The sequence below is a fragment of the Zonotrichia leucophrys genome, unplaced genomic scaffold, assembly GCF_028769735.1.
Source record: "Zonotrichia leucophrys gambelii isolate GWCS_2022_RI unplaced genomic scaffold, RI_Zleu_2.0 Scaffold_160_108128, whole genome shotgun sequence".
NCBI lineage: Eukaryota > Metazoa > Chordata > Aves > Passeriformes > Passerellidae > Zonotrichia > Zonotrichia leucophrys.
This window is the reverse complement of record NW_026992365.1, coordinates 47,513-60,291: the sequence shown is the minus strand read 5'-3', so window position 1 is coordinate 60,291 and position 12,779 is coordinate 47,513. Positions and strand designations below refer to the sequence as shown.

Below are 12,779 nucleotides of genomic sequence, written 5' to 3'. Positions count from 1 at the left end.
CAATATTTATCTCTCAGTTCAGGGTGAGAACTTTTTTTTTCCTCAAATCTTCAAGACCAGGCAGTGACAGAACTCAGCACAAGGCCCCTCCCAGGCAAAATCAGTGACACTTTTCCAGCCTCCTCAGGGTTGCTCTGACATTGCCATCAGGGCCTGCAGAGCCAGAGCTGCCCTTGGGCAGTGCCAGAGTTGGGAGGGGTCTGCAGGGAAGAGCTGAGCCCCCAGGACTGGGCTGGGCTCTGGCAGCACTGGCAGGGCCAAGCCCTGGGCACAGGGAAGGAGCTGCTGGCAGGGACAGCTCCAGGCAGCAGAGCCCTGGGCAGGCAGTGGGGGGACAGTGCCCCCAGGCTGCGCTGGGATATTTAAAGTCCTCTCCAAACCCAACTATTCCATGATTACTGTTTTTACAGATCCCCGTGCCAAGGCACCACAGGAAATGTCCAACAGCAGCTCCATCAGCCACTTCCTCCTGCTGGCATTGGCAGACACGCGGCAGCTGCAGCTCCTGCACTTCTGTCTCTTGCTGGGCATCTCCCTGGCTGCCCTTCTGGGCAACGGCCTCATCATCAGCGCCATAGCCTGTCACCACCACCTGCACACGCCCATGTTCTTCTTCCTGCTCAACCTGGCCCTCACTGACCTGGGCTCCATCTGCACCACTGTCCCCAAAGCCATGCACAATTCCCTCTGGGACACCAGGAACATCTCCTACACTGGATGTGCTGCTCAGCTCTTTTTCTTTTTTTTCTTCATGGGAGCAGAGCTTGCCCTGCTGACCATCATGTGCTACGACCGCTACGTGTCCATCTGCAAACCCCTGCACTACGGGACCCTCCTGGGCAGCAGAGCTTGTGCCCACATGGCAGCAGCTGCCTGGGCCAGTGCCTTTTTCTATTCACTGCTGCACACAGCCAATACACTTTCCCTGCCCCTGTGCCATGGCAACGCCCTGGGCCAGTTCTTCTGTGAAATCCCACAGTTTCTCAAGCTCTCCTGCTCACACTCCAACCTCGGGGAAGTTTGGCTTCTTGCTCTTGGTGCCTGTTTGGTATTTGTTTGTTTTGTGTTCATTGTTTTCTCCTATGTGCAGATCTTAAGGGTTGTACTGAGGATCCCCTCTGAGCAGGGACGACAAAAAGCCTTTTCAACTTGCTTCCCTCACCTTGTTGTGATCTCTTTGTTCCTTAGCACTGGCACGTTTGCCTACCTAAAGCCCCCCTCCATGTCCTCCCCATCCCTGGATCTGGCCCTGTCAGTTCTGTACTCGGTGGTGACTCCAGCCCTGAACCCACTCATCTACAGCCTGAGGAACCAGGTGCTCAAGGCTGCAGTGTGGAGACTGATGACTGGATGTTTTCAGGGACATTAAACTGCTGGCCAATTTCTGCAAATCACTTGGAAGAAAAATCATATTTATGGGTTTTTTCCGGTGTGACTGCGGTATTTTTTCCTGTGATTTACATTTTTAACACTGTCCACAAAAATATGTCATTGTTTGTGCCATTACTCATTTTGTTCCTTTCCGCCTCTACTGTTTCTCCAGATGGTGTAAAACAAAGAACTGTTCTGTCAATGACTTGTAACAAACTAAAGAATATCCCAGCAAAATTGTCTGCAGAGATGCCCTTTTGTTGCCTTCTCTAGAGCTACAGCAGCAATGTCTGTGTGCAGAGCTGGGGCAGATCAGTGCTGGCCCAGCAGCTGTGCCCAGCAGCAGCAGCACTTGGTGTTGCCAGCCCTGCTGCCGTGGCCCTGCCCCGCTGCCTTGGTGGCCCTGGTGTTGCTGCAGGGCCTGAGTGCTCTCAGGGCCGGGCACAGCCCTGGGGGTGGCAATGCCGGGGCTGCAGCAGGGACAGGCCATGGGCACTGCTGGGGCAGCGCTGACGCCTCAGCCCAGGCCCTGGGGGCTGCAGGCTCCTTGCCCAGGCTCTCTCAAGAACACGGCCAGGCCAATGCTCAGCACAGAAAACCTCCACGGGCAGCCCCAGGCTGGTCGTGGGCAGGCTTGGGGCAAACAGCATGGCTGGGGCTCTGCAAGGGCCCTGGGGGAGATGGGAAGGAGCAGCAGAGCAGGGGCTGATCCATCCCCAGTGCGCTGGACAGCCCAGGGCAGCGTCCCAGAGCGTCCTCATGGAGCTGCCAACAACATTCCCCCTCTCTGCAGCCCTGGCCTCTCCCCCAGCTCACACAGGTGCCCCATCCTTGCAGGCACAGACACGGCAGCACTGGCTCAGGAGCCCCTGTTTGCATTGCACAGAGCAGGCGGGAGCACCCCCCATGCTGTTGGTGTGGGGACATGAACCTGAGGGAGCACAGATGCCATCAGCCCCTGGGGCCAGCAAGGGCTGGGGGACACCAGGGAAACCACTCAGCTTTGTCCTGGCCTCTGCAGTCAGCCAGAAAGTTTGTTCCCATCAGCTGGGAGTTTCCTGTCCCACTGCAGATGCTGTTGGTCAGAGCCAGGACTGCCTGGCAGCCACCCCCAAACTGCCCTCAGCATTTCCTTGGCTCCACCTTTGCTTTCTTTCCACTCCTGATACAAATGTCTTCCCACTGCCCACCCCTGTTCCCTCCCCTCTAAACTGCCCATCCCTGTTTGCCCTTTCCTCTCTGGCCCCACTTCCTATAGCAGTTCCTGACTTGGCCCCATGGGAACGTCCCTTGGGGAGCAGGACCATCCTACAAGTGCTGCAGGAATTGTCTGCAGGCTCCTGCAGTGCCTCCTGCTGCTCCCTTGCCAGAGGCACCCCAGGCCAGGGGGGCACATCTGGGCTGCTGTGTCTGGCTCTGGGGCTCCCTGTTCTGGGCAGTGAGGAGGAGCTGCAGAGGCTCTGCAGGACTGACAGGATGGGCTTTGGGGCTGGCAGGAGAAGCTGAGGGACCTGGGCTGCTGGAGCTTCTGAAGAGGAGGCCCAGGGCTCATCCTGCAACTGCTCCAAGGGTGGTTCCAGAGAATCCCAGAATCAGCAAGGTTGGAAAAGACCTTGGAGATCATTAAGTCCAACCTGTGCCCTGACACTGCCTTGTCTCTCCTGAGCCTCCTCTTCTCCAGGATAAACAACCCCAGCCACTCCTCACAGGACTTGTGTTCCAGACTCCTCACCAGCCTTGTTGCCCTTCTCTGGACACGCTCCAGCCCCTCCATGTACTTCCTAAACTGGGGGGGGGAAGAGGGACACAGAACTGGACACAGCACTCGAGGTGCTGCCCAAGCAGTGCTGAGCACAGGGGAAGAATCCCTGCTCTGCTCCTGCTGGCCACACCATTCCTGAGCCAGGCCAGGACGCATTGGCCTTCTTGCCCACCTGGGCACACTGCTGGCTCCTGTCCAGCCTGCTGTCCATCAGTCCCTGAAGATCCCTTTCTGCCTGGCTGCTGTCCAGCCACTCTGGCCCCAGCCTGTAGTGCTGCAGGGGGTGTTGTGGTCAAATGCAGGACCCAGCACTTAGTTTTTTTAAACCTCACCTTGTTGGATTTGGGTCCTGGATGCAGCCTTTCCAGGGCCCTGTGCAGAGCCTTCCTACCCTACCCTCCAGCAGATCCACAATCCCAGACAACTTGGTGTCATCACAGTTCCATGAGGCCCCAGAGTGTCCCAATGGTCTCCATAATTCCATGAGGCCTCCCAGGGTCACAATGTTCCTTTTGGTTCCCTGGCATCCCTTGGTGTCACAATGTCACTGTGTCCCCCAAGGCCCTCCAGTGTCACAATGGATCCTTGATTCCACGAGGTCTGGCAGTGCAGCAATGCTCTCCTTGGTTCCACAGTGTCACATTTGCCTCTTTGTCCCAAGGGCCACCACGGTGTCAAACATGTTTCCTTCATTCCAGGAGTCCCTGAGGAGCAGCTCCGGCCCCTTGGTTCCATGTGGCCTTGCAGTGTCACAATGGCCCCATCATGACACCAGGTCCTGCTCTGTCACAATGCTCTGCATGGTTCCACAAGGCTCTGCAGGGTCACAGTGGTCTCTTGGCTCCATGAGGCCTCAGAGTGCCACAATGAATTCCTTGGTGCTGCAGTGTCACAATGGAGCCCTGGGGACACAAGATCCTGCAATGTCACCAGGGACCCTTGGTTCCATGGGGCACCGCAGGGTCACAATTATTCCCTCAGTTCCCAAAGTCCTTGCAATGGAGCAATGGCCCCTTGATTCCACTGTCCCCAGGCTCTCCCAAGGGTCTCCTTGGTTCTGCAGTGGCACAATGGCCCCTTCGTTCCAGGGCCCTGCAGGTTCACAATGGCCTCTGTGTTTCCAGCAGGACCCAGACTATCACCATGGACTCCTTGCTTCCATTCAGCCCCACAGTGTCACAATGGCCTCTTGGTTCTGTGCTACCATGTCACACACAGTGTCACCATGGTCCTCTTAGTGCCACCAAGCCTCGCAGTGTCACAATGGCCCCTTGCTTCCCCAGGGCTCTGCACTGTCACAATCATCGGGGAATCAACCAGGCTGGAAAAGACCTTGGGGAGCATCAAATCCAACCTGGGACCCAACACCACCTTGTCACCAAGGCCATGGCACTCAGTGCCACATCCAGTCTTCCCGTAAACACTTCCAGGGACAGTGACTCACCCACCTCCCTGGGCAGCCCATTCCAATGCCCAATCAGCCTTTGTGTGAAGAATATTTCCTAATGTCCAGCCTAAACTTCCCCTGGTGCAGCTGAATGTCGGATCTCAGGATCTCAGTCCTGAGGTGCTGAGCCACCGAGACCACCTTGGGGGGCTCAGGAGTCCTGGAATGTTGCCAGAAGTGTCTGGTGGCTGGACTTTGGTCCTACACAGGAGACGACAAGGATGCGGGCTTCACCGGGGTGAATGGTGAAGGGATTAGTTAATTAGAGGGTGAGAAACAGGGTTTAGGATTTATGTACAGGGGGGTTTAGAGAAGTAAGATGGAGGAATTGGGGTGTGTCCTGTCCTCCTTCTTCTTCCTCTTCTCCTCCATCTTCTTTGGTGATGGTGGCACCTTTGGATTGGTTATTACTGAGAGTGCACCAAGTAATAAGAATAAATGGTATTGGGGAAAAATGATAAATATTGTACACGTAACAATGGGTATAAAGATACGTGGCTGCCCCGGAGGGCAGACAGTGTGCTCATGGCTGACTGCTGAGCAGATCTCTGTTCGGCTGAAAGAACATCTTTTAGATAAACAATTAATAAACATAAAAACCGAAAGAAGAACTGAAGCCTCTTCTCGTCCTTCGATACGCGGGCTGCCCCAAGGCCACCTCGGGCCTTTCCAGGCCCCTCAAACAGCCGAGATAAACCGAACAGCTGAAGGCTCTGTCTTCTTGTCCTGTCACTATTCCCTGGGGGAGACCCTGACCCCTACCTGGCTGCACCCTCTTGTCAGGGAGTTGTAGAGAGTGATGGGGTCTCCCCTGATCCTCCACTTCTCCATGATTAACAACCCCAGTTCCCTCAGCTGCTCCTCACAGGACTTGTGTTCCAGACCCTTCACCAGCCTTGTTGCCCTTCTCTTGACACACTCCAGCCCCTCCATGTCCTTCCTAAACTGGGGGGCCCAGAACTGGAAACAACACTTGAGGTTCTGCCCAAACAGTGCTGAGCACAGGGGAAGAATCACTGCCCTGGTCCTGCTGGCCACACCATTCCTGATCCATAGGAGTGCCAGAGGTTGCATGAGGGAAATGGAGGGGAGGGGGTGAGAACAAATTGTGACTGATTTTCAGTCATGAAAAGTCTTGACCTTCATATCTGTTCAGACTGCATTAGAAGGTACTGGGAGCCACTATCAATTGGACACCAAACTATAGAAAGGAAAAGAAAATAGAACAAAACAGTTCTCTCTGGTTTTTTTTTACAATATAGGTGATTCACTTTGACTATATTTCTGAAATTTGTCCAATTAACCACAGAAGAGTTGAAAACTGAAATTATTCTCATGAGCTTTTTTTCTTCAGGTGTTTTGGAACAAATATTTAGGAGCCTTTTTCATTGAATTCCTGAACTGAAGAGCTCAAGAAAAAAATAGGCCTCTGGAGTAATAAAATTCATCAGCAACCTCCAAGTAGCTAAAGATCCATCCCCATCAGAGCAGCAATGAACAGAAATGGGCACAGCTTTGTGGCTGCCCCAGCTCTGGGATGGGCCCTGGGCCTGGAGCAGGAGCAGCTCTTGAGGGCCCCAAAGCCGCAGGTCTTGTGCTGCCCTGGGCAGATGGGATGGCAGCAGGGGCTGCAGAGCTCTCAGCACCTCAGCCCGAGGGGAGCAGGGCAGCCAGGGAGCCTCCTTTGGCCTTGTCCAAGCACCTTCCCCCATGGCAGGGGCTGAGTCCTGTCGCAGCTGCAGCTGCTGCTGTGCCCTTGCCAGGGGCTGAGGCTGTGGGGCAGTGCCCAGAGCAGTCAGGCCTGAGCAGAGTTGTGGGGTCAGAGCCGGCTGGACTGGGCTGGGGAGAGGCCCTTGGTGCTGCCCAGAGCTCAGGGCAGCTGGCAGAACTTGCAGGGAGCTGGGCTGGGCTCAGAGAGCCTGGCCCAGAAACCATCAGTGTCCATCTCAGCCTGGCTGGGCGTGCAGGGGCAGGACTCAGGCCAGGCCTTGTGGGGCAGGGCCAGCGCCTGTGCAAGGCATTGCAAACAGGCAAGTGGCCCAGAGAGGAGGCTGCTCTGTGCCCTTGGTGGCATGGACAGAGTAGGGAGGGGGCCCAGGACACTTGTCAGTGCCAGCCTCTGTGCCCAGCCCTTGGCAGCCCTGTCTGCTGAGCCGAGCTTTGGCCTGGGCTGAGTTTGGCTGTGGCCCAGCTCCATCCTCCTGCGGGGCTCAGGGCCTGTTCCCGGCCATGGCCAGCCCTGGCTGCCTCTCTGCTGGCCCAGAGGCTGGCAGAGCCCGGGGCAGGGCTGTCTGTGCAGCCCCACAGGTGCCAGGGGCTCTGCAGGAGCTGGCAGAGGCTGCCCAGCAGGGAGGCCATGGGGCACAGAGCCCCAAGGCTGCTGTGGGCACCACAGCACAGGGGCCGTTCCCAGCCACAATGCTCCTGGCCTGGGCTGGGCCTGCACAGGGGCTGGGCCACCATGGCTGGGCCAGCACAGGGCCACAAAGGGGCCACGGAGCCACTGCTGGGGCTGATAGCAAGGCCAGGCACACACAGGGAATTGCTGAGCATGGCCTGTGCTGGCCAGGCCTGACTGTGCCAAAGGCAGAGCTCAGCTGCCCTTGGGGGCTGCAGGAACACTCCAGAGCCCAAAGAGCCTCCATGGCTGTGCTGGAGACCAAGGCTGCAGGAGGGAAATGCAGGGCTGCTGCGGGATGGGGAGGGCATTGAATTCCAGCATACACTTCAGCTCTCTGATGATCCTGTCACCATGCTGGGCCCTGTTTCAGACTGAAGCAGAGCAGATGTTGATGGGACAGGAGCCCTGCGGGTCTGTCAGGGACCTGCAGCTTGCAAGGTTCTCTGCTCTCCCTCAGGTGCTCTCGGAAAGATCCAATCCCAGCTGGGCACCTCAGGGCACAAGTGGCACTGCCTGTTCATGGGCACACAACTGATGTCTGCCTGGAAAGGGGCACAGGTTTTAACACTTGTTTGTTTGATAATATAAAGACAAGGCTTTATTATCTGGGTTATCTGAGTGCTTTTAAGGAATAGAAAAGTTTTCCCATCAGAAATAAGGATTACCTGGAAGTGTACTGATGGCAGAAGAAGAAATACTGATCTTCCCCTCTACTTATGTCACCAATATTCAGTCTAGTATTTAATGTCTCTTTTCCATCAGATGTTTCCAGCTCTCCTGGTTAAATGGCCATGTCTAATGAAATCTCTTCACTGGACCAGATGGATCTATGACTTTCCCATTGCTCCCAAATTGCCTCCTCCAGATGTTCTCTGGTCATTCAAGTGCCTCTTAACTGACTGGTTTCATGTCTTGAGTGCCAGGGAGTTGCCCAAATTTCTGATGTTCAAATAAATATCGCATTAGTCAACATCCTAATTGTCTTTTTATCTATTACAGAATTACATTTTCTTATTTCTTTGTCTAAAACTGTTCCTGCATAAGAATCCTTTGGGGATGGTGGACATGTCAGACACTGCTGGGACATCACAGAGAGCCGAGGGAAGAGCTGTGATGGTTATTAAACTGTTCAAATGTTCAACTTGTGTTTGTTGGCAAGAAACATTTCTGTCCCTCTGAGTGTCACCAGGCCCTGACCCCAAAAGACACAAATCTGATGAGTTGTGGTTCCCACTGCAGGGGCTGCACTTGGACCTTGGCTCTGAGCAGGAGAGCTCTTCGTCCCCTTTCTCTCTTTTCCTCCCTCTGGGCATGGAGGGAGCTCCTGACTTCAGCCTGTGACTCGTCTGTGCAAAGAGCAAATCTGGGCAGAGTTGGGGCAGGGAGGGTTTGGGAGGACCTTGGGATCTGTGCTGGGCACAGAAGGTGTTTTCCATTGCTCTGAGACTGCTGTGCAAAGTGGGTTTAATATCCAGCAGAGGAATGACTTTTGCATTTGATGGAGCTGTGCCTTCCCTTGGCTTTGTTGGCTGAAAAGAAATGAACATCCCTCTGTGTCTCGGGCAGCTCCTTCTCCAAGGAATGCAGGTGGGAGTTGGAGCCAAGGAGCTGAAAGCTGCAGGTGCAGCCTGGGCTGGAGGGAGCTCAGATTTGCACAAGGCTGCTCTGAATGCCAGGGCTTGGATGGGGGAAACGGTGGGTTGGGGGTAGGGTCAGAGTCTGATTGATTGTCAGCCATGGAGGGTCTTGATTTTCATATCTATTCCAATTGCATGAGGAGGTACTTGGATTCCATGTCAATTGGAGATTACTATTAACACCAGGAAAAAATCCTAAACGGGACCTAAAATAAGTTTTTCTCGCAGTCTTTTTAAATATAACATAATCTGTTGAATGCTCTTCTGAATTCTGTCTAATTAACCACAAAATATTTGAAAACTTAAATCAAATTAAGCCCAGAGGCTTGGCTTGTTAAGGTGTTCTTAATGTTAATGAGCCCTGGGACACTGAATTCCTGCACTGAAGGGCTGAAGGCTGAACAAGCCTCTGCAGCAGGAAAATTCAGCAGCAGCCTCCAAGTTGCTGAGGATGTCAGCAGCCCCCACTGAGGCCATCCCTGCCCAGAGACCGTGGGGGAATGGGCAAACAAGGAGAGCGTCCCTGGGGTGGGGGCAGCACAACTCAGAGGCACCAGTGGCTCCAGCTGGGCAATGGAGTGTGGAATGTGGCTGGGAAAGCCCTGCCTGGGCTGGGCCAAGCAGGACAGACAAGCCCTGACCCCCAACCCCCAAACAACTCTCTCAAGGAGACATTTAAAAGGAATTAAAATTGTTTGTGTACTCTGACTTTGACTCACTGGAGAAATACCAACAAGAGATTCTCAGGAGTTCAAAAGAGCAAACCAGTCTTTACTGGTAATTTTAGAAAATCGAAGAAACTTTGAAAAGAGATTTTCTATGACATTCAATTAACAAAAAACACTTATCAAATCTTTAACTTTACCCATTCAACTTCAGAATCTTTATGCCTGTTCAATTTTAAGTTAATAAAATTTGCAAGAGGATAGAAACAGAACTAAACACAGAAAGAGGGAAAGACTAAAAAGATACAGAGGAGCACACACACAGCTACCAACTCTGAGATTCCAGTGGAATTCAGAAAGAAATTCCAAGAGGAGGTAGGGTCAAGATGTGTGCTTGCCTTGTGGTCAGCCTTCAATACCCCTTGGTCTTCCTGGGCCCTTCCCCCAGGTGGGACTTGGGCTCATTTGGTCCCTCAGGAGCTGGGCTGGGGCTGCAGAGGTGGCTGTGGAGCATTGCCTGTGCTGTGGCAGGGACTGGCAGACACTGCTGGGCTGAGATAGAGGTTCTGGGGGGATTGGGGTTCCAGGGCAGGGCAGGACTGGGGTTCCAGGGCAGGGCAAGGCTGGACCTGCCCCTTCCTTCCGCCACACATGAAATGTTTCCAGCCAAGAATCTCCTCCAGCCTGTCACAACAGAGAATGTTGGAGGTGGAACCCCAATTCTGCCCATGGGTGCCTGGAGGAAGAAGGGCAGTTCTTTTCCATAGTAAGGAAAGCACAGAGCCCCAGTGTTTGGAAGGCAGGTTAGAGCCTCACTCGGCCAAGGCCAGCCAGACTTGTCAGTAATGGCAGATTTTGTCTGGGAGCATTGTTTGAATATAGGGAATTTTGGAGGTGGAAGCCCAATCTCAACCATGGGTTCCTGGAGAAGCAGGACAGTTCTTTCCCAAAGGAAGGAGAGCACAGAGCCTTCCCCAGTGTTTTGTGGATAGAAGAGACGGGACCCTTGTGAAACCACTGCCAGACAGACTTGTCCTGGCAATATTCCTATGGGAACAATCCCTGGATATAAGGAACTTTGGAGATGAAATACCAATTCTGGCCATGGGCACCTGGAGCAGAAGCACAGTTCTTTTCCATTGGGAAGGAAAGCACAGAGCCCCAGTGTTTCATTAGCAGATGAAAAGAGATCCCCAACATGCCAAGGTCAGCTGGACCAGTCAGGCAGTCCATGGGAGGCCAAACCAGTCAGACATGCTCTGTGTCCCCTTGGTTTTAAGAGGCCCCATAATGTCACAATGGTGCCTTGATTCCATGGGGTCCAGCAGTGTCATAATGGACCCTTGGTTCAGTGGAGTCGCACAATGTCACAATGGCCCCCAGGTTCCAGAAGGCTCCAAGTGTCACAATGGTCCCAATGATTCCATGAGGCCTTGCAGTGTCACAATGGTCTCTGTGGTTCCCCAGGCCCCACAATAACATGTGACTCTTCTGTTCCATGAGCCCTGAATGTCACAATGGACCTTTGGACCTTGGAGGTTTGTGGTGTCACAATGGTCTCCTTTGACTCAAGAGTGTCACAATGGACCATTGATGACAGGAGGTCCCTCTGTGTCACCCTGGAGCTTTGGTTCCATGCAGCCCTGCAGTGTCACAATGGTCCCCCTTGGTTTCTTAGTGACACAATGGATCACTGATGACACAAGGCCTCACAATTTCACAATGGCCCCATGGTTCCATGCAGCCCTGCAGTGTCACAAAGCCCTCTTGGTTTCATGAAGCCCCCAGTGTCACAATGGTCTCCTTGGTTCCATGATGCCCCACAGTATTACAGCGACCTGAGGCGGTCACTGGGTAAGAGAAGGATGAGAATCTTGTTTCTTGATCAGAAGGCTTGATTTATTGATATATAATATATAATACATTATAACTATACTAAAAAGAATAAAGAGAGAGCTTGCAGAGAGCTGCTAAGCTAAGAATAGAATAGAAGGAATGAATAACAAAGTTCTGTGTACAGGGAATTTCCCTTGAGCTGCTCCTGTGGTTGGCCCTTAATGGTACACATGGAAGATGAGCCAATCACAGGAACCCCTGCCACATTTCACAGCAGCCGATAACAATTTGTTTACATTCTTCTTCTGGGGCTCTGCTTCCCAGAAGATGGACAAATCCCAAAGAAAGGATTTCTATGAAGAAATGCCTGCGACATCTCACCTTTCTAAATTGTATAAATTAAAAGAAAAATGCTGATGTGAAATGAACAGGAGATTTCTTCAACTGTAAAATATACAATACTAACAAATCACTAAAGCAATCCTACAATCTAAGAAAATGCAAAAAACAATGCAAAGAAAATTCAAGTCCAAGCAGCTGAGTTTCAGGAACAGTCCATGAGCTGAAGTTGTTTCTCTTGGACATCTGAGAGTCCTTTCTGGTCCTGAAAAGACACTTGCTGCAAAAGTCCCATCAACAGTTATCACAAACCATTGACAGTCTTACAACAATTTCAAACAACTTGAACAACTTTTAGAATGTCCTTTTCTGGCCCTTCAATGCTTCAGTGCTTCAGAGCTGCTGCCCGCTATTTTCAATCTTTTCTATTTAAGTTTTTTTTTTTTTTTTTTTTTTTTTTTTTTTTATCAAAAAAGAAAAGAGCAGCAGCTGAGCAGAGCAGTGCCAGAGAAGGGAAGGCCCTGGGGGCGCTGGCCCGTGATGGACCAGGAACCCCAAAACTGGCCCGCAAAGGGGGACCAGGACCAGTAGGAGAAACCAGAACCCCCAGAAACACCAAGAGGCCAAATGCTGGCCCTGGCCCAAAAACCTCCTGAGCCCAACGGCCCAGGCCAAACCCCTGAGGCAGGCCCTGCATTCCCACAGGCCTGCACTCTGCAGCCAGTACAATGGCAGCACGGGTGGTGACACGCTTCCTTTTCCCAAAACCACCGAGGCATGCCAGCAGCAGGGAAATAGAAGCCTTGCCCAGCAATCCCATCTGGGGTCTGGAGATGTTTGTTCCCCACAGCAAACCAGCTATGGTCTCCTCCATGTGTGCCCTCTCCCTCTGCACTGCAAACGCAGCAGGTGTATCTTCCATCCGCCCCATGGGTCTCATCCCCACCCCCTCCGGGCTGGGGACCAGAGGCAGAGCTCTCGGGATGCACCTGCCCCCCCATGCCACTAGGGCGCAAGAGAGGCAGCAGAGATGGCAGCCTCCATGGGACAATCCCCGAAAAACCACCCCTCAGCCCGCCGAGAATGCTGATCTTGAAAGCAGGCAAACACATCGCCCCCACAGTCAGCTGGCGAGCACTCCCCGCTCCACGGAAGGGGAGACCAGCCACCAGGGCCGCTGCAGGGGCAGCCGGTCCGGGATGGTCCGAGCTCGAACAAGCCGCCGGTTCTAGGGCAGTCTCTGATGCCGACACGGAGGACAGTGTCTCTGAAAGCGGCAGAACTGCTGGGGTGGCCAGTGGAAGCAGCGGGGAGGCCGAAG

At 53.3% G+C, this 12,779-nt stretch overlaps 1 protein-coding gene across 1 annotated transcript; it reads left to right on the top strand.

The window, feature by feature from the left end:
* Positions 1 to 436: 436 nt before the first annotated feature.
* On the top strand, positions 437 to 1,369 carry LOC135461065 (olfactory receptor 14J1-like). Its single transcript, XM_064738051.1, has 2 exons — positions 437 to 871; positions 980 to 1,369. Exons 1-2 carry the CDS (start codon positions 437 to 439, stop codon positions 1,367 to 1,369), a joined length of 825 nt encoding a protein of 274 aa, XP_064594121.1.
* The last annotated feature ends 11,410 nt before the right edge of the window (positions 1,370 to 12,779 follow it).